This window comes from Rhipicephalus sanguineus, chromosome 4 (assembly GCF_013339695.2).
Source record: "Rhipicephalus sanguineus isolate Rsan-2018 chromosome 4, BIME_Rsan_1.4, whole genome shotgun sequence".
Lineage (NCBI taxonomy): Eukaryota > Metazoa > Arthropoda > Arachnida > Ixodida > Ixodidae > Rhipicephalus > Rhipicephalus sanguineus.
This window is the reverse complement of record NC_051179.1, coordinates 208,046,227-208,068,437: the sequence shown is the minus strand read 5'-3', so window position 1 is coordinate 208,068,437 and position 22,211 is coordinate 208,046,227. Positions and strand designations below refer to the sequence as shown.

Genomic DNA, 22,211 nt, shown 5'->3' with positions numbered 1-22,211 from the left:
AGACGGACTTCGAAGATAAAGAAGATGATGGCTTTCGCTTTCGATTTGACTGAGGCGGATGCATACGGGACAATGTGAGTTTTTCAATACGCATTAAATATAAAGAAATATGACCAAGGGAAAAAAAGCCTGGATAGCCGAGTGGTGACGACACTCGCCTTCGGATTGTGGCTACCCAGGTTCAAATCCCGCCTCGCGAAGAAAGTTTATTTAGTTGTATTTATTTCTTGTCCTCCTCCTCTCCATTTCTCTTCCGCTCTTGCCCACCTTACCTTCCTCCAACGCGTTCCTAGGCGGATGGATGATGTCATCGCTCAGCAATGAATGGCGCAGTTTCTCCGAACGCCGCCAGACCTAGCGCAAACTTAGACAGCTCCACTGCTTAAAAACCCACGCTAAAGAACTGCCGTCCCATAAACATACATATAATTTCATTCTTTGTTTCATCCATTTAAATGGTTGCGAAAGCTGATAGTGTCAACCGGATATTGATGCCATGACATTCCACCTACCTGATTTTTTTTTTTTTTTTTGAATGTCATCAGTAGGAAATGCTAAAGTCTTGGGTTTCTGGGGAGGAAAAAACATAGCTGAAGAAAACGTATACTCACCAACTACAAAATAAATCAACAGAATTCTGTTTCATTGCCTTCTTCTTTTTTGTTGTTGACGAGTGTACATTTTCTTCAGTCAGTAGGAAAGACTGTTGCTTTTGTTGGTGTTCCGTTACAAAAATGTCAGGTGAGCGCCTAATAAAGATGACCCCTGAAATACGAGGCAGCACTGTTCTTGTCTGCCTCCTCTTGCGCGCGTTATTTTCGCTAATTCCACAGTGTTATACAGCATAGTACAGATTGCATAATATCTGCTGTAATTTTTCTCATCCCACATAAAATTCACATGTTCACGTAACACATCCTTTACATGTTTCTTTTCTACTCCTGGCGAAAAGCAGGTTTATTGTTAATCCCAGTTTCTAAAGTAATCAAAACACACATGTTCTTCTTCGACACACTTAAAGATTATTTTTATTTTAGTTTCTTTATTATATACATGTTCTTACTTTCACTAAATTTTTTACACAATGATGCATTTTGCTTGTCCTTATCAAAGCTAATATTTCTGTATTGTCTTTTAAACGCTGCAATGTCTCGAGTCTGTCCAACTGTCTCCCGAAGAGAACCCCTTTCAGGCTGATACAGCCTTTAGCTTATGCTTTGGTTCTCTGCCATCAGGCAATTTTTTGTCAAACATAAAGCTCACCAAAGAGACGGCATCATAAATGAAACATTTATTTGGAACACGAATCACAAGAGGTAATAAATAATCAAACATTGTGGGAAGACGTGTCATAAACGAAGATTATAAGCCTACTCGTCTCGCCGGACGAAGCGCGAAAGCAGCAGATAACTTGATGGACGATTTCCTGTTTGTGCTAGAACGTGTTGCAACCCCATGTTCCACGTACACTTACGCGGAACAAGACGAAAGACAACCTGATGTTCCGCGTACAAGACGAAAAAAAAGCGAGAAGGTTACCTGTTGCTCTCTCTGGGGAGTTCGGAGTTGCCGCCGCATATATTATTCTATAAACATACACGTTGACACTCTTTTGGAGGTAATTATGCTGTGTTCATAGAGTCGTGGGGGGCGCGCCTTCCTGAAGGATAGTTAACGCGTATCTATGAAAGGACTGTTACATGTGGCAGGTTAGGGCTCATCAAAACTCCAAGCCACTTCCACCCCAAGTGAAAGCCGTGCGAACTGCGGCGCGTTGATTCGCCTGTGTTTCCCTTCTGTTTATGTCGTGTTCGTCTGCTCTTTTGTGCTTTTTTTCTGTTCTTTTCGTGCGATTATTTGGTATTTTTTATCCTTTTTTGGTTCTCAAAACTTGAGTCTCTCTTTCTCTCTTTTCTTGGGATTATCTGATTTGTTTTGCGATTGCCTATTTTCTGTTCTATGGTCTCCTTTCTACTGTTTTTCTACTGTTTGCTGCTCCGAGCGCGGTGCGTCTAACTCCTGGCGCTGGCGTTTCGCCTCCGCCTCTCTATTCCATAGATTTGTGTGTAACTACCGCGCTGGCGTTTCGCTGTCGCTTCGCTGGCTCGGACAGACGAATCAGCCCCTCGGCGACGCCGGCGTTCACGGGCAAGCAAGCGCTGTCGTTCCGAACGTGCAGCCTATTCGGCTTATGTGTATCAAAAGTGGGACCCGCGTGACGCCAACACGTGACATGAGACGCTGCATGTCCACAACGCGAGACAAGAGATGACGAAGTTCCCTTAAACTGATCCACAGTTAAAAGAGCAACAGGCCATCTCTATGCTTTTTTTTTTTCTTCTTAGCGCGCATGTACCCTTATGTGGGATCAGAAATGGGGACACCTTCATTTAATCCGCGCATACGCGCAGTTTCACTGCCATTGTAAAACCCGGGGTTCTAATGCGTTATATATTACAGGAACTATGTTAGCCCTCAATGATGTACGGGGTAAGGTGCGTTCAAACCTGCATTTCAATCAAGGAGGTTTAAAAAAAAATTCTGGAGTGGCAGCTCTCGCAACACCTTGCCAGCAAAGGTGAAGCCAGCTTTTGCCCACAAATGAGCTCGGAAACATGCTCTTTTCCGGTGGTGCCTACTTAGAGATCAAATGGCTGAGATCTGTCAGTGTAAATACTACGTTAATTATAAAATAAATAATCGTTGTTGCCGACAAAAGTAACATCTCGAAAGGAGTAATGGCGATTGATCTCCAATAAAATCTGACATGACTTTGAGGCTTATTTAGGAAAACTAGTAACACAAAGACACACTTGGAGCAGTATCAGACCCGTAAACTTTGCCATATTAAGCTCCTCTGGCGTGCGAGGAAAACGCTCGCTTCCTTCGCCAAAAGCCGATGGTTTATCGTGCACCTACTAAGATGGCGGGCACAGCCGCCATCTTTTCGTGGGCACGGCTTCACTATTGCGTAATAATCGCCACTCCAGCAAATGTTTTTAACCTTCTTGATTTCAATGGCATCTGTGGTGACGTTCGTTGCCGCTTACCAGCCCGCATCCGCTTATGGAGCTCGAGTCACAGCGTTTGCATGCGCTTGTAATTAAGGAGGGAACACGCCCTATGCAGTTCAAGTCCTTATTTCTGCGCAATCACAGTGCCCTACGAGTGCTCGTCGGCAGGCGGAGGGGAGTCAAGATCACCAATGGCGTCCTTGGATGCTTCGGTCGGTGGCGTGGACGTCTTCCGCCGGTCCTGTATCCAGAGTGCAGCGGTGAGCAGGAAAGAGCACAGCACCATGCATCCCATCAAACGAAAAAGGCCGTCATACGATCCGTAGCTGTCTCGGAAGAAACCTGAGCGTGAGGAAAGAAAAAACGTGACGGCAAGGACACGTAAGTGACACCGAAACCAATCGGCAAGTGCAAGTGCATTGCTCATGACGGCACGTCTGAAAGAGTGCTCTGCGCTTGCTTCTGTTGTTTCTGCCTATTCGCTGCATTCAGGTGACGTTTACGTTGCAACGTGAGAGTTTTGATTTTTGGGATTTACATTCTTATTTACGACGTGCTTTTGTTGTCTTTCAGCCAACGTGAAGCTGTCTCTGGCTTTCGAACTTGTACTTAGTTTTTTAGAGCGCAGCTCTTAGGCGCCCGCTCCTGCGTTGAGCGCCGTCGCCATTGGCGTCGGTGGCGTAACCGATAGAGCAAATGAATACGAAATAAATCGAACGCGGAGTGCGAACCGCGGAGCGAGCGCGAGCCACTGGCCTCTAACCTCGCTTTTTTTATTGAAACAGAAAATAAATGAAGGAGTTGTTTCTTTCTACCCCTTTCTACTTAGTTTTTAGGATAACAAAATAAATAAGAAAAAAATATATATATACATATATATATAGTCCTACAAGCTGAAGAAACTCAGTAGCCATCGCAAATATTAGTGTCTTCAAAAAAACGCTGGAGCACTTTCATTGCTTTACGCTTTCTTCCTCCCTCACGCGCGCTGGCCCCTTGGTCGGAGCTCGTGCGCATGCAGGCCTGGCACGTGCACTGTGGCTGGCTGGTAGCAGAGCGCGGAAACAAACGAGGACAAAGAAGAAGTACAGGACGAACACAAGCGGCTGGCTTCGCTTGTCGTAACGGGGCTGTCGCCGTTTCTCTTGATTCGAGACGCCTGCAAGGCGCAGAGTGGTGTGCGTAGCACTCGAGCGCTGGCAGTTTCTGCGGCAATATGTAACGTATTTTACATTGCTACAACTGCGGATAGCCAAAACTTCAAGCACAGTTCGAGTTGCCCCAACACGAAACTGCGCTCAGAATTCGCATTAGGCAGTATCGTAATCGTCGGTGCATTTTTGCTACTAAATAATACAAAGGTGCTCGACTGTTCTCCTTTCCAAATGCGTACATTTTAGCTGTTTTAAAGGCACATACCGAAGGTGTCGAAAATTACTCGAACAACAGGGTGGCGGTAACACAAAAGTAACACAATGAAAGAAAAAGCCTTAACCATGAGAACAGACGCTTGCAATAGAGCAAGCAAATGGTCAAAAAAAATTCGGCAGATCCCACGTATTGTGGGAATCGATGTAATGCGAAGCAGCCAGCATAGAGCTGCATACATCGCCTTGTTTCTCTTTGAGCCAAATCATATCATTCATGCCATGGCATCTAGTCCACCATATATCGCATGTTTGCCATGCACGCATGCATGCACAATCTAGTGTACACCATGCCAATGAAACGCATATTCTGGTATATAAATGTATGACCTGTCGCTTATGTTCATCACGCACTCGTGTCATGCCATACTAATTTTGGTATATATCACGTTAACAAAGCGGCCGGAAGCGCACCATGACAGTGGCATGTAAATCATACCGTACATGACATGCATAACATGATTCGCCTGTTAAGACCTCTCATTTAAGTTCGTCATACAGTCATATCGCGCAATAGCAATCTTGGTGTATATCAAAGGAGCGAAACGGCCGCGAGTGCACCATGAGTAGAGCATGTAAATCATGCCATACATGACATGCATATTATGGTTTTTCATGTTACCACCTGTCACTAATGTTCATCATACAGTCACATCGCGCAATACCAGTTTTGGTGTATATCAAGCTATCGAAACGGCCGCGAATGCACCATGAGCGTGGCATGCAAGTCATGACATACATGGCATGCATGTCATAGTTTTCATGTTACCACCTGTTATTCATGTTCTTCATACAGTCACATCGCGCAATACCAATTTTGGTACATATCAATCTAGCGAAACGGCCGGGAATGCACCATGAGCGCGGCATGTAAAGCATGACATACATAACCTGCATGTCATGATTTCCATGTTACCACCTCTCATTTACGTTCGTCATGCAGTCGCGTCGCGCAATACCAATTTTGGTGTATGTCAAGCAAGCGAAACGGCACGAGTGCGTCATGAGCATGACATGTAAATCATGTCGTGCATGTCATGCGTGTCATGATTTTCATGTTACCACGTCTCATTTACCTTCGTCATACAGTCCTTTCGCGCAATACGAGTTTTGGTTACATCGAGCTAGCGAAGCGGCCGCGAATGCATCATGAGCGTGGCAATTAAATAATGACATACATGACATGCATGTCATGGTTTTCATCTTACCAACTGTTATTTATGTTCTTCATACAGTCACATCGCGCGATACCAATTCTGGTGTATATCAATCTAGTGAAACGGCCGCTAGCGCATCATGAGCGTGGCATGTAAATCAGGTCGTACATGACTTGCATGTCATGATTTTCATGTTACCACGTCTCACGTTCGTCATACAGTCGTGTCGCGTAACACCAATTTTGGTGTATATCACGCAAGCGAAAGGGACGCGAATGCACCACGAGCGTGGCATGTAAATCATAACATACATGTCATGGATGTCATGATTTTCATGCTACCACCTGTTATTCATGTTCTTCATAAAGTCACATCGCACAATACGAATTTTGGTGTACATCAATCTAGCAAAACGGCCGCGAGTGCGCCATGAGCGTGGCATGTAAATCATGTCATACATGACATGCATATCATGATTTTCATGTTACCACGTGTCAGTTATGTTCGCCATACAGAAATGTCTCGTCATACCAGTTTTCGTATGTATCCCTTCATTTAAACGGCCGCGAGCGCCCCGAGACCTTGTCATGTAAATCATGCTGCACATGACATGCGCGTCATGATTTGCATGTTAGGACCTGTCATTATGTTTGTCATGAACTCATGTCACGCCGTACCAATTTTGGTATATATGAATTTAACGGAACGGCCGCAAGAGCCCAGAGGCCATGGAATGTAAATCATGCTGTTCATGACATGCGTGTCATGAGTTTCATGATATGACCTGTCATTTATGTTCGTAATAAGGCCATGTTATGACACGCCAATTTTGGTATACATCCGATTAACGAAACGGCCAGGAGAGCGCAAAGTCGTAGGCGGCTAGATAGATAGATAGATAGATAGATAGATAGATAGATAGATAGATAGATAGATAGATAGATAGATAGATAGATAGATAGATAGATAGATAGATAGATAGATAGATAGATAGATAGATAGATAGATAGATAGATAGATAGATATATAGATAGATAGATAGATACGCTCAAAGTCGCAGAAGTTCGCTAAGAAATGCTTCGCATTTAAAAAAAAACAATAAAGATCTGTTCGCACAAGAGTTCAACGCTTGTTCTGATATGAAGTATTCCGTACAATCCTCAAGAGAAACTTGTTGCGAAGAATGATGAAAGCGGTACGCAAAGGAGGATTCTTCGCCAACTCTGACAGTGACTGAAAGATCGGCAGAGCAATTTACTATGTATGAAACTGGCTCTGCGCTACTCCAATAATCTAACTCTTAGTATCTCTGTGCCAGTTTTTTATGTCGGCAAGTTAGCAATTGCTAATTATGCGAACAGCTACAGTACGGGCGCATTTCGAGCACATCGGCCGTAGAGCGTAGTTGTATCATTGGCACATATGCAAGAAGCACTCAAGATTATGGCACGCATCTCGTTAAGGCAAAGCATAAAATCTGATTTTTTGTGTGAAATTGCTCATCAGCGTCGTTGAACGTGATGTGGCAGTTGTTTCGCTTTCATGAACGCGCTGCGACTGTCCATTGCCGCAGCGGCTGTGCTCACTTTGGAGCGCTCCAACGAAAGACGAGAATGATTGCTGATGCGCTAATACTTCACTATTCCCCTTGCTTAGGCCGAGCCTGACCGACACCGCATCAGGCCGAACCTGCCACAGGCGGAAAGATACGCCGGACATTACAATGCTCACGAATTCAAACACCAAAATTTTAAGGCTAGGTTTCCAGCATGTACTACACTTCGTATCGTATCACCGTGATTTTTACTCTAACACCTGCATCAAAGGCAGCATTAGCTTACTGAAAAACCAAAAAGACGCGTACCATCAAGGAAAAAAGTAAGGACAGGACAGAAAGGGCCTTACTTTTTTCCTTGATGGTACGCGTCTTTTTGGTTTTTCAGTAAGCATGTACCAACTAGCCCAACAAAAAGTTCTATTAAGCATTAGCTTTAGCGGCGGACATTCGTAGCCACATGATACAGTCATCACGGGCACATGCACGCTTTTACGTCAGACACATGGGCGCCTCCACGTTTACCTGTTGAATGAATGTTTCCTCACTGTTGTACATCGTGACGTGAATTAACAAGGTCATGAAACGTCGAATGCACCAACCCAACTATCTTAATGCGTATGCGTTCACTGTAGAACTGCTCGTTTAGTTGTTCAAAATACAAAACGGCAAGGTCCAATATGGCGGCACCGTTACCCACCCGTAAAATAGTCTATATCATTCGTTTTCTAAAAATAATGATTCCACGTTTGGATCCTTGAATAGTGTGAATTAGTTAAAATATTCCTCTGTCAATATAACGTATACCTTTAGAAACGTCAAGGGACAGGTTGAATCGACATACAAGCGCAGCCGTGAACGCCATTTCCTATCACAAAATAATGCCGCACTCGGTAACCACGGCAAACCGATTAAGGAAAACTTCACGGGTGTCCCTTTGAGCACAAATACTCCATGGCTTATATTTTAATTTGAACATCATTCTGGCTCGGTCAATCGGAAGGACACCGAGGCAGCGATCATGCGCTGCTTCTCACCACTATTCCCATTGACTAAGTACGAAAACAGGATAGACAAAGCTGGTCTCACAAATTGGGTCAAGCTGCGGGAGCTAAGGTCACAAAGACTCTTTGGCTTCTTTAATTGCTATTTGCTTGGTCCGTGCTAGAACTTTTTGATGGTTTTCTAAGAATAGAGTTTGCCCAGTTGAAGTTCAACTTTTGTGCGGCTTTCTGCAACCATCTACCGGACATGCCAGGAGGATATGTGCCATATTGACCGCGGAATCATGGCGTCAAGTGAGATTTTACCAGGAATGCCTCAAGGTCCGTTGCTCGACTTCGCGTGACGATCGCCGCCAGAAGCAGATGTACGCCGACTGGATGAGGGTAGCTAACCAGCATGCGGAATTCATATGGAGGGTAAAACTTCGAGAACTTCAACCATGTAAGAGGAAGAAAATTTCTACTGTTTCACCGCAAAATAACTTTCTAGTCCTTGGAGGAGCTGCCTTAGATGATAGTGACTGCAAAACCCTAGCCTTAGGTCCTAAATACTGTTTTAAGCCGAACCTGAAACCGAATGACGACGACGAAGTGTCTGCTTAGCGGAACGCTGTTCGAGTAGCTCTTGCCTTTTTTGCGCAATAATATGTGCAACCCGTGAAGGCTACTATACTGTGCCCATCGGCGATGATCGCGGACCAGTTCGGATACCTGCCAAGTCCTGCGGCGTCAGCGGCGGCCGCGTCCAGGAAGCGGACGGGCCCTTACTGCGACTATGACAGCGAGGATGTCCACTCACAGACAGGTGAGGGGTCATCTGATGACGACTTCGAACTTGTATTAAGCCGAAAGGCGAAGAGGCGCAACACCAGGCCCTCTTCATCCCCGAACGTACAAAATGAAGAAGCGCCGCGAAGGCCCGAGGCCAACATCATCATCTTCATTCCTGCTGTCCCCAACGGCAACATGAAGCGCCTCAACAGGCAATCTGTTTCGGCTCTGCTCGAGAGACTGGTGCCAAATGAAATCATCGACATCAGAGTGAACCCGCGTAAGAATGTCATGGCGATTGATGTTTCGCATACTGCCGCTCTGAACGTACTACGCAACGTCACAGAGCTGGATGGAATCAACGTCCGCTCCTACATCCCTATGGGCTCCAACATCGTCGCCGGCGTCATCTACGACGTTGACGCTACCATACCCAGCTCCGACTTGTCTGCCCTTGTCAAGCCAGCTAGTGAAGCTAGTGTTATCGCTAAAGTTACTCGTTTGGGTTGTGGAGATAGGTTTGCACTAGGCTTACCTACGAGCGCGACCGTGTAGGGACGCGACGTTCTCCACTGCCGCTGCGTGCGACGCCGCTGCGGCCGGGTTCGTCGTTTTCTCCGACACGGCGCAGAAACCACGCACGAGGCAGGGTAACAACAACAACGGGTTTATTAACCCAAGATGCAGCACAGTACGACAGTCACGGGCTTGCAGGCCGTAAAGGGATCTCCGCAAGACCGATCGAGTACGCTTGCCAGCGGTGCTACAACTATCACACAAAGGGTAGCAGTCGAGCACACGAACGAGAAGCCGCCTGCTAGAGCAGCGCGTCAACCTCTCGTGCTAGCCTGAGAGCATCTGACGCGGGCAAGCCCGCGCCAGACAGAAGCGAGCTCAAGGGGGAAGGGGGTTGTCACTGGCGGCCAATGAGGAACGGCGTTGCACAGTGACGTAAGCTAGCTTGGCGGCGTGAGCATGTGAGCATGTCGAGGCATGCCCGGACGCGTGCCCGCGCGCCGGGAGGCTGACGCATGGCTTGCACCAGACAAAGAAGCCTGGCGCTGCCGCCGCGGTCGCCATACCGCCGATTAACGGCGGTTCCCGGCGCTCGAGCCGCGCGGGGCCAACACGCGCGCTAGCTGGGGAACGAGGCGCCAAAGGGAAGGACGCGCTCGATTCCCACATTCCCCCCTCCTAAAGACCGAGGCCAGCCTGTGAAAGAGGCTGTCCGAGGCCAAGTGGCAAGGTCAGCTCAGCCGCAAGGGGGCTGGCCAACGGGGCAAAGTCCAACAGGGGGGCGTCGTCTTCCCAAAGGTACAAGTCCATAGGTCGTCCATAACCACACAAAAGTTCCACCGAAAGTTCCACCACAAGGGGGGAGCCCACTGCCGTAAGAAGGTCCACAGCCCAGGAGGAACGGGGAAGACTGCACAAGGGCGGGCAGCCAGCCCGCTTGAAGTTCGCCGGACTGGAGAGGTTGGCAGCCGGGAACGTACGAGGCGTGGCTGCCAGTTGCGTGCGGCAGCCAACCGCCGAAAGTCGCTGGGGCGGGAGGCCACACAGGAACAGCAGGCAGCCAGGAACGGAAGCCGGAGCGACCACGCTCGGGCCTGGGCCAAAGCTTGAGTGGGCGGACCAGCCGCCGAGGGCGGCTGCCGAAGCTGCCAGGTGGGTAAGGCAGGATGGAGGTGGCCGCAGGGCAGAAGGCAGGCAGCAGGCCACAGCTGGGACGACCAGGGAACAGCAGGCCATCAGGTCTGGAACAGGCTGGTGGCAAGGTAGGCGCAGGGAGACGACAGGGCGATGCAGGAGTGGACAGAAATGTCCCCGGCATAGCCGGCTTGCCAAAAAGGGTGCCTGCCTGACAGTGCTGCCCAACAAAGGGGGCGCTTGCCAGGTTATGGCTTGGACAACACGTAAGAAGGTATTTTCGGCCACGAGAGCCTTCTACCACTTCCAGACGCGTGCCGCCGCACCTTAGCGGTTATTCTCCGTTCACTGTCATGGTATGGAATAAAGTCCAGCTACCTGTCAGTGGGAGAAAGGTCGCTTAGGTGCGTTTCCGCAGGTTGTACCGATGGCGTGGCTTGGAGCCAGCCTTCTCCCGGCTTTCCTGCGGTTGTGTGACCGCCTCCCCCCCTCCCAAGTCGCTGCTGCGGGCGACGAAAGGGTTTGAGGGCAGCTGCATGAGCCCGGGGGGCTTGCCCGCACGAGACTGCACGCATTGTCACACGAGGAGTGAAGAGCGTCACGTTTATGCCTGGCCAGGTAGCAGAGCGGCACAACTTTTAGAAAGTCTTACGGCCCCTCGCCTGTCCGGCCAACCGCGAGTCGTGGAAATAGCCGAGGGTAGCTTTCCTTAGACTGCGGGGTACCCCCACCTTAAAAGACTCCTGGGGAGCTTCCTCTGGTGGGATGTGGAGCGCAGGAGAACTCCGCCGGCGACAAACAGATGCGAATCCAACGTGCCCGCAGCAATACCAGACTGCGTAAACGGCACACGGCGCCGACAGCAATACCAGACTGTCAATACGCGCCCGCTCCTTGGGAGCACGGCTCTTGGAGCCCAAAACGGATCGCACTGCTGTACCTTTGGTATCTCTTCTCTGCTTAACAGGATACCGGCTGAAGTGACGTGCTCACCCGAGGCGACCGACTCGAAAAGTCACTTCGCCGTCGGGGTTCGCGCCTTTCGACCCATTGGAGCCAGAGGCCCCGGAGTCTACTCGATGCGATTGCTCTCGGGAGTGGAGAACACAAGTGTCGCACCGAAACGGGGGCACGCGGCAAGGCGTGAACCACGACGTTTGAACTCCCTTTCCGGAAGCGCACAACGAAGTTGTACCGCTGCAAAGTCAACGCCAAGCGCGCGAGGCGGCCCGAGGGCTCCCGCAAGCGCTTAAGCCAGACGAGCGCCATGGGGTCCGTTTCCTCCACCAATGGCACTATGTTGACATAGCAGTCAAGCTACCGGCGAGCGAAATCTCGAGTGGCGTGCCGTGCTTAAAGGCAGCGGTAGCCACTACGAGGGTTGCAAATGGTTGTAGGGCGCCGAAAGGGACGACCCTGTAGCCACCGCTTGGGAAGTCATTCACGATACCCGTGCGCGCGAGAAAGACGCGACCGAGAACCGGGCAGCGAAAGACCAGGGAGATGCACAAAGCGCTGTCGGCGCGCGCGATTCTCCCAGCGCACAACCAACTGCGAAGCGCGCCGCACGAAACAGCGGTGCTGCTCGCGAGATGGAAGGCAATGTTTTGCCTGGAGCCTTGCCGCAGTTGTGTGCAGCGCTTATATCTCCGAGGCAGGCGCCGCCGTTCGAGGGTCGTGCGCCTGTATCTCCGCCATGCACGCCAGACCCAAAGGGGCCAATAAACGGCACAGAGAAGAAGGGTTTCCGCCCCGACGGATGCATGAAGCCTCATGCGACAGGCAAACGAATCGACAACGGAGCACGGTGGCTCACATTTGGCGAAAGCGTCGCCAAGGCGCGCATGAGGAAAATGATCGTCGGCAAACGCGGCGACGGTGTTGCCTATGCGAGCTGGCTCGCGGACGACACTGTCAACCCTTCACGCTCGTGACAACGATGGGACAGCGAGCGTGTGAATGCCAGCACCATGTGGCCAAGTAGGGACGCTCCGGTGCGGCGGGTTAATCACTCAGCTGTGCTGCTAACAAAGAAAGGCCAGCGAGCGGAGACGACGCATTGGAGGGGCCCGAAAGCACGTACTCCGCGTGTCTCGAACAGCTGAGAAAACCCGATACTGGCTAGGCTAGGACTGTAGTCCACATTCGAGCGGTCATCACCAAAGGAGGCCCCAAAGACGGGATCTCTCCCGGTGGCCGAGAGCCGAGGGCCGCTAAGGCGAGCTTACCTCGTGCTGCCGGCGTCGTCCGCATCGAACGAGAAGTCCGTCGCCACGGGATCGAGCAGGAACGAGCGCCTCGAGGGGGTCTGCTCTGAAGCCATGCCGAAACCAAGTTGGGCGCCAGTTATGTGGAGATAGGTTTGCACTAGGCTTACCTACGAGCGCGACCGTGTAGGGACGCGACGTTCTCCACTGCCGCTGCGTGCGACGACGCTGCGGCCGGGTTCGTCGTTCTCTCCGACACGGCGCAGAAACCACGCACGAGGCAGGGTAACAACAACAACTGGTTTATTAACCCAAGATGCAGCACAGTACGACAGTCACGGGCTTGCAGGCCGTAAAGGGATCTCCGCAAGACCGATCGAGTACGCTTGCCAGCGGTGCTACAACTATCACACAAAGGGTAGCAGTCGAGCACACGAACGAGAAGCCGCCTGCTAGAGCAGCGCGTCAACCTCTCGTGCTAGCCTGAGAGCATCTGACGCGGGCAAGCCCGCGCCAGACAGAAGCGAGCTCAAGGGGGAAGGGGGTTGTCACTGGCGGCCAATGAGGAACGGCGTTGCACAGTGACGTAAGCTAGCTTGGCGGCGTGAGCATGTGAGCATGTCGAGGCATGCCCGGACGCGTGCCCGCGCGCCGGGAGGCTGACGCATGGCTTGCACCAGACAAAGAAGCCTGGCGCTGCCGCCGCGGTCGCCATAGGCTTCCCAAGCAACGCTTAGTGGCGCTGCTGCTCTTGACAGGCAGCGCCATCTCTGGCAGAAAAAGAGAAACTGGGGCGTGATCAGCGAGCGCTTTCCCTTCTCGCCACCGCGTTGCCGCTCGCTTCCGTGCACGTGCAGAGCTCTCGCGGTGCACTTGCGGCGTCTCACAATGTACCGCGTGCAGTGCGGCTTCAAAAGGATCTTCAAGCTTGACTGGCACTTCCGCAAAGCGAACTTGATAAAATGAGGAAAGCTCGTCAATCACGTTAACGGTGAAGAGCAGACGATCGACGACAACCACACCCGACTCAAAGCGAAATGCATTTTCCAAGTCGCGATTACACCGTGTAGGACATATACCTCGAGGTAAGTCTCATTCTGTCACGTTAAAGATGAATAATGGTCCACATGCACTCCGAAATGAAGCCGTACACGCTATCGATGTTCTGCGGCGTGGACTACGAATCATATGATTGTTGTTTTGATATGGCATGCTTACAGTAGCAGCCGTATACTTTCGTGAACAAACGTTTGGGGCGTGCGAAAAAAAGATTATACGGCCATGGCACTGCTTCCTGAGAAGGTTAGAGTCAAGTCCTCCGTGCCGCTGGAGAATCACCCGCCGATTAAGACGCGAGGCAGCTAGCTGAGCTTCAACCACTGTGAAGCAAGATGAACTGCTCGCCTCGTTTTTTCGGCTCTCGCGTCATGCTTGCAGTCTCTTTTTATGATACCGACTTGACAGGCGTATAAAACCTGTTGCGTGAACGCGGCTAGAAAATCGCACAAAGTCAGAAGGTGGTTAATTCAAGGTTGCAATTGCAAAGCATGTATGAAGTGCCAGTTATATTTAGCGGCTTAAATATATATCACCCCAATAAAGTGACAAAAACAAAGCAAACCGGCAGAACGATGTCAAAGCTTGCTGAAAATGCACAGACGTCCATTCCGGCGTGATAAAGCAGCCTTCCCGACGCGTGAAATGCAGGCGGCGAACTTCTGACAATGTGCGGAGTTCAGTTGAATTCAACCAACCGCGCAAAGCTAACGGTATAACGCGAATGTGAACGTTCAACAACGACGGGTAGGTCTCACGAGCACGGGGAATCAAAACACAAAGTTGCTTCACCTACAACCGTAACTGGACTTTAACAGAGAAGACAGCGAGTAATCATTACTGTAGCGCTTGCATGCGCCCCGTTACTTACCGATTCAGGTAGTCGGAACGAACGAAAGCGATGAACTCAGACAGCCAAAATAGAAGGCGAGACAGCGCTGTCAGCTATCCACGCTTGCCGCCTTTATTCTCGTGCGACACGCCCGGGAACCGATACAGTTTAACACGTGAATCGTGTGCCTTGTCTGCACTGTTGTGGCTGGCCACTAAACCGCAATACTTCAGACCACGCTTGCGCTTCCGCGGGGTCGCTTCTGCCATCGTGGAAATGCGCAGCTTCGCACAGCAAGCCTCTCGGTTCAACGTGCCGAGCTGACGGCCCCACAGTTACCCGCACCGAGAGAAGAACGCGAGCGCACGTGCGCTACCGCTACCGTGAAAGGGGCTGAGTCGGCCGCGCGACGGTTCAGTGTTGTCCGACAGAGCCGCAGCGCGGCTGGCGCGGCGCTGTCGTCGCGCCGCAAACTTGAGCTTGGGCGCCGATTAACGGCGGTTCCCGGCGCTCGAGCCGCGCGGGGCCAACACGCGCGCTAGCTGGGGAACGAGGCGCCAAAGGGAAGGGCGCGCTCGATTCCCACAGGGTACCTCACGCTGCGTGAAAATAGATTTTCAAGGCAACTCTCTACCTCCGTACGTAAAGGTGGGTCACTTCCGACACCCTGTGAGACCTTTTGTGCCGAAGCCACTGCAATGTCACAACTGCATGAAGCTAGGTCACGTGAGAGGCGTATGCGAAAATGAGCGAGTATGTTCTCGCTGCGCTGAAACCCATTCTGCGGACACTTGTATAGTCAATGTTCTCAAGTGTTCCAATTGTAATGGACCTCACGAAGCTTCCTCAAAACAGTGCCCAAAAATGAAAAGAGAAATTGCTGTGTTGAAACAAATGGCAAGGAACCATACATCGCATCGCGAGGCTGCCGAAACAGTCACAAAGCGGCGAAATCGGCGCCGACGTACATCCAAGAAAACCAATGCTTGTGCATCTGCAGCGCCCCTTGAACGCCCTGCTTCACCAACTCCCTTGTCACCCAGACCCTTCGCGGCCGGCACGAAACGAACTGCAGTAAAACGCACAGTTTCTGGAGATTCCACTTGGCCTCCATTGCCGAAGCCACAGTCACAGAGATCATCGACGGCCGGTGCAAACCAGCACGACAATGAAGGCATGGACACTACTGACGCAGCTTGGCCTGCGTCGCCGAAGTCGCAGCGACATGCAGATTCACACTGCACATCGGCAACAGTGCGCACTGAATCTCCGACTGACCAGTTGCCTGAAGAAGACAAACCAACCATCATAGTGCTTCAGTCACTGTTGGACACACTCCGCGTGTTCGTCGGCAAGCTGAAATCGCCCTACGCTCAGTCCGTGCAACAAGTACTGGATGTTCTATGTCCAGTACTTGCAAGCCTTCAGTAGGCACCATGACACGACTCTCTACAGCGGAACGTATGAGATCCTGAGTCCAGTACTATGGAACGCAGCTGTGTTCTTTAGGCTCGCGTGTATTGTTACTTTTTTGTATGCTCCCTTCTTTCTATCTCCCTTCTTTCTCTCCCTTAATCCCCTTCCCCCAGCGTAGGATAGCAAACCGGACGCGCGTCTGGTTAATCTTCCTGCCTTTCCTTCCTCTTTCTCCTCTCCGAACCTGAAACCAATAGACGTTTAAAGTTTGCCGCGTACAATCACTCGACTTGTTCCTGAAGAAGAGCGTTCCCACTGCATTTCAGACTGCGTTGCTAGCATCAAGGGTTCTAATGTGCATCTCAAGTGTTCTGATCCTATCCGGCCTTTGGTTAATTACTGTGTCGAGAAGAAACTCAGGCCAGTAATTTCAGATAAGGAAGGCTATTTTGTAATTATGCCGGACAGTTTGTTCTCAGAAAAAGCATTAACAGCCGTAGAAAAGAATTTTAGGATGGTAAAAGTTAAGCCATCGGTAGCTAGGCAACGTGCTGTCGACCTTTCGTTAAGACATAATCTTGAGAGAATAGCTTGCAATGTCAAGAAGGCAAAATCACTTACTTCAGAATTGTTTTTTTCAGCCAAAACACATAAAAATGAGATTCCGTTTCGAGCAATCGTTTCAGAGCAAGGCACCGGGCAAGTCGCTGTATCTAGTTATTTGCAGAACTGCTTAACCTCTTTGAGTTTTTCAGACCCTTTTCGCATGCGTAATTCTAAGGCGCTAGTTCAGTTCCTCTCAGAGGAGACCCCCGGCTGTTGTAAGGCCTTTAGTATGGATATTGAAGACCTGTATTATTCTTTGCCGCATAAGGACTTGTTAAAATGTGTTAATGAATGTATTAACGAACAAGAGCACCAGACGGTTTTCACCGAAAAATGTGGTGTTTCAACCGGGGCATTTCTAGAAATCCTATCCATGTATTTAAAGTCGACGCTGGTAGGTTGGAAGGAAGGCGTTTATGTGCAGAAATCAGGGATATGTATTGGTTCTAAAGTTGCTCCGGTTCTTAGTGATTTATAGCTTAGCAAGATTGACAATCTTTTGGAAGGCGCCTTAGGTAATTCGGTTATTAAAGTTTTTCGTTATGTGGACGATTACTTGATTTTTTGTAGTGGTGAGGACTTTGAAAAGGTGGTAACTTTCGTGAGCGAAAAATTTGAATTAAATGGAGGAGGGCTGAGCTTTATTAAAAGGTGCCTCAGAATAATGGAATACAATTTCTAGACATTTCCTTAACGTTCCAGAAGAACCACGTATGCTGGCAGTATTCTCCTAGATCTTCAAAACCGCTGTTAAATTTTTCGTCGAAGCACTCGAAGGTTGTAAAAAACGGCATCGCCATGTCTTGCCTTAAGTCAGCCCTCACCAAGTCGTGTGAGCACAAAATGAGTGATAGCTTTAACGCACAGGTTACACGTCTTTTAGATGTAGGGTATCCTCGTGATGCACTGGCCACGGTCGCTGAACGTTTAAAGAAGTCGATCGTGTTAAGCCCGAGCATGGTTGCAGAAAGCGATAGGAAGAAACGTGTCGTAGGTATACCGTACATTCATCGCGTATCTCACAGGCTAAAGAAAGTAGGAGCTAGATACGGCGTTAATGTTGTTTTCACGGCTGCCAATAAGCTTGGTAAGATTTGTGCCGCTGTGCAGAAGAATGAGGGAGTAAAAGACAAGAAGCGGACCGATATTTGTTTAGTAAAACACACCAACAAATTCACTGATTGCCGTACGAGTGTGGTGTATAAGATCCCTTTCAGCTGCGGCCGCTTCTACGTAGGACAGACGGGCCGATGCATCAACCAGAGATTGCTGGAACATAAGAGGTCGCTAACAGGAGGCTCACCTTCTAAACTATCTTTACATTGTCGAGATTGTAAGTGCACGCCAAAATTTGATGAATGCACAGTGTTGTACCGGCATAGAAATGAAGAAACGCGCCTGATGATTGAAGCATGGCATATCGAGAATAGTGGTAGCGCATGCGTGAGCCAACCGTCGATTAACTTGCATAAAGGTGAAATCAAATGCCTTAACAGTTATCTTTCACGTAGACCGCCACGCGTGCCGGATTGATAGGTTCGCATGTTGCATGGGCATGCGCAGATAAGTTTTCGTGCCTTCTTTCTTTTCAGCCGTTGTGCATCGCTTCAGTTGTTAGTCGGCGTTTGTGGTGTCCTGACTTCTTTCTTGTGTACGTGTTTGCACGCCCTGTCTTTTTAGAATGAATACTTACCAACTAGCTCAGCTCTCTGTTATTCTAAGACAGGCATACGCCTTTTCTTTCCCGGAACCGTTTAACGACTGGCACCGCGGGTTCAACTCGATGTGTATTGGTATGGGTGTAAGATACAGATGTATTTCGACCGTGAGAATCCCTGAGAGCGTGGGATAAGGAGAGGGAGAGCCATGATGGGAAAGAGTGCCAAAACGCCTGTCTGCACTGTGAAGACACTGCTGTCGAGATTAAGGACAGCCCAGTAGGGAGTGGCTTAATCTGAGGATAAACGGATTGGATAAGGGAATGTCGAGGCGGACCACCAGTGGCCACCTCCCCTTTTCTTTGTTTACCGCAAGGTACTTAAGACTGTACGGAATTCGTTTCCCTTCAGTCTAGGCTGTAATCGCTTAACTGATCGATCAGTAAGACTCCGTACGATGCAACTTTCGTCTGGGCCGTAACCACTTGGTGGTCGAACAGTGAGACTCGGTTCTTCGTGTGTAATAACAGTGTTCTAGGCTCTAACTTAAGAAAAGTTAAGTAGAAGAGTAAGACGCTGATGATGTCTATGTTATCATCAGTGTGCTTCGGCAAGATGTACATATGACTGTAAATATTTCGCTGCAATATACCTTCAAGTTTTGTTACCTCCAACCTGCCTCCTGCTTCATCGACATCGATCATCTTGACGGGACTTCAATCCACATCAAGGAGAAAACGAACAAGGAAAAACATAACTCTATCGTTGTCACTGGAATTCTGCTTGCTTCGCCGTCACAAGCACATTACAATATTTTTAAACGCTTTTGATAGGTTGTATACAAAATGTCATTTCGCATTGAGTATTCTTCGCGGTTTTACGTGAGGCCTTGCTATTTCTGTAATATTTTTACACGCGTGGAAGTGCTCCAGACCGTCACTCCAATGCTGTTAAACAGTTGCCTTGTGATCAGCGGCCTGCGGACTGTTGTGAAAAGTGTCCATTGAACCTGATGGTAGTAGAGATTGATGAATTAACTGGTACAAAATTCATTCATTACTTAACCCAGCGCGTGCTATATAAAAGTGTGATATAGCGGTATTGATATCAAACTTAAATGCAAATAAAGTAAGTCAATGATGTGACAGCATCTACTCGAGCGCGATAAACGTGGCCAATACACGACATGGACAGTTCGGTCAAGACCCCTGGCGAACTTGGCCGAAATCAGCCTGAGAGCAAAAGTAGTACTTAATTTTTGCAGTGTATTATGTTTGATTGCACAGCATAATTCACAATAATTAAAAAATGGTTGCATACAATATTACCGATTGTGCTTTCGATATTTATTTCTTAGCTACTGCTACCGAGGCAACACACTCCGACTCAGCGAATGCGTTCACCAAATACACGATCGTCAATATTTTTTTCTGTAACCAGCGTTACTAAACCTTCCCGTTTGACATCATGTGAGTGACACTATAGTGCTGGCGTGGACTCATTCAAGATCGCACTAATCTGCGCAAGTGACAAGGATAATATTTCAAGCGATCCCTGGATAGCATGAAAACTTACATAACGCGACAAATATTCTCTGAAATAAGAATATGGCTTCCTAAAAAGCACTGTGTACATACACTCTACACATCCATAGAGTATGTCAGCTCTCATTTTTTATTTCTACTCAAAAATTTGCATAGCCGCCGTGGTGTACAGTAGTCACGGTGGTCAGCTGTTGGCGCGAAGGCCGCGGGTTCGACAGAGGCGAAAATATTAGAGGCCCGTGTACATTGATATACGTGCACGTTAATGAACCCCAGGTGGTTGAAGTTTCCGCCGCCCTCCACTACGGCGTCCCTCATAATCATATCGTGGTTTTGGCACGTAAAACCACAGAAATTGTTATTAAATGTTTCCATGATACATGGGAGCTTATGACGCTTGCGTGTAATTTAGTTCAAGCTTAAGTTATGCAGGTCGCATACCACACATGCTTTCTAGAAACGTTTCCATTTTTCTGCAAGCTGTAAACGCTGCGTGTACATGTACATCGTATATGCGCAGTGGGTGTAGACGCGCAGTAAGGTGAAGCTGTAGCTAAGGCCATTTCATTTTTTCTATTCAAATGGGCATAAATTGCAAACATTTTTTTTTGCACAACCGTCGGATGGGTTACGAAACACATTTTATAGCATATAAGAATTTGGAATTGTGTTTGTGGGAAGTTATATTTTAGTTTATGGCCCTGTAACTCTATGGAAATCTCGCAGCCAACAAACTTTAAAGGGGCCCTGCAACACTTTTTGAGCAGGGTCAAAAAGCGCTGCCAATTGGTAGTCGAGGCTCCCGAGAATACGCGAGCCAAATGTTATAGCGAAGCGAGCGGCCTGGAATTTACAATAAATTCTCAAAATAAGCTGAAAATCGCTCTCTCCTCTCTCGACAAATGATGTATTAGCCCGCAATATATGACGCGATTGTCGGCAGTTCCACCATTGGCTGATGTTATAATCATGATAACACCCTCATAATTACCTTCGTTGTTAATTTTGAGTTCAATAAGTAGATAATATGTATGTTTATATTGTGTTATGCCGTTAAAACACCGAACAAACATTAATATTAGCACTTCCGGTCTCACCGACATCTCGTCTGCTCGTAGTTGCGTGGTTGCGTTTTCTTCACCACGCGCAGTGCCGAAATCGTGAATATTTCTGTGCTTTTGACCATCGCCGGTTGCCGTTGAGAGTGGCAGCCGTTCGAGTGTTGCCTCGTCAGCTGGAAACTGCATCGTCGGCACGTTCTCACGATCGACCGACCGAAGCAGCGGTGCAGCATTTCTCTGATAACAATGCTGGCGCCGGCTAGTTTAGGATACCTGTGTTCGCTGTATGGCGAGAGTCCCGTTCGCTGTCTGTTCAGTATGTCATCGAGCCGTACCTCGGCGTATCCTCCCCGTAGTCTCACGTTCCCGAGAAACCGCGACACAGCAACCAAGCAGACTCGCATTTTCACGGTAGCTGTAGACAGCCGGGGGATGGGTCCGCGCCGGCCTGATGCCCCACGATCCTTTCTTCTAGTCTTTAGTTCTTTGTTGTCAGCCCGCACTCGCTGTGCGCCCGCATTCGAAGAGCAAACAGCATCGAAGTACCGCCACTGGGAGAAGGGTGTACGCAGCTTTGCCGTGTTGAATACTATTCAAGCGCGAGCAGTGCGACGAGGCGGTGTATCGGAGTGTGGGTCGAAACCCATCTCAGCTGTCATTCGTTCCAAACGCGAACGCAGGTTTGCGTCCATGGTTGGCAGAGTGATAAAAACACTACGGCAGTTCGAGGTGCACACCCAACATTACCAAACCGACTCGCAGTTTTCAAGCACGCGCGATACACGGTGCGATGGGCTCCGCTCGACGACGACCACGCAAGCCGACCGGAAGTGGCGCCACAGACCACGTGGTTGCGCCGAGACGCCAGAGAGAAAAAAATGAAGAAAAAAAATGCCGCCGGCGCTCGCGTAACTCTTCGGCGCCTCCTCGCACCTCCGTCCTCCCTCTTTTCACGCCCCGCGCAGCTTCCCGCGCGCTCGCGGCGTTGAGTGGAGGGAGTAAGCTGCGGAACATGATCTCTATAATTTCGTAACACCACTGAGACTTGACGGATTCGAAACATTTTTGCGGCATATGACTCGTGAAGAGTCATACGTCAATAATGACACTATTCCAATATAACTAAGAAAGGTGTTGCAGGGCCCCTTTAAGAGATACCGTGGGCTCGAAGACTCCTAAACTGCATGTTAAGCCAGTTTTCATGATAAAATAAGATAAGAAAGAAAAGATACTTTAAGAATCGTGTGCCATTG

General features: G+C 49.1%; 1 protein-coding gene across 1 annotated transcript in view; it reads right to left on the bottom strand.

The window, feature by feature from the left end:
- Window positions 1-3,121: 3,121 nt before the first annotated feature.
- Window positions 3,122-22,211, bottom strand: part of LOC119391059 (monocarboxylate transporter 9-like) — a 30,998-nt gene continuing 11,908 nt past the window's right edge. Inside the window, exon 5 of the mRNA XM_049415474.1 lies at window positions 3,122-3,356. Within this exon, the coding sequence (XP_049271431.1) occupies window positions 3,163-3,356 (194 nt within the window). The 3' untranslated portion in view covers window positions 3,122-3,162. The remainder of the gene's footprint in view (window positions 3,357-22,211) is intronic.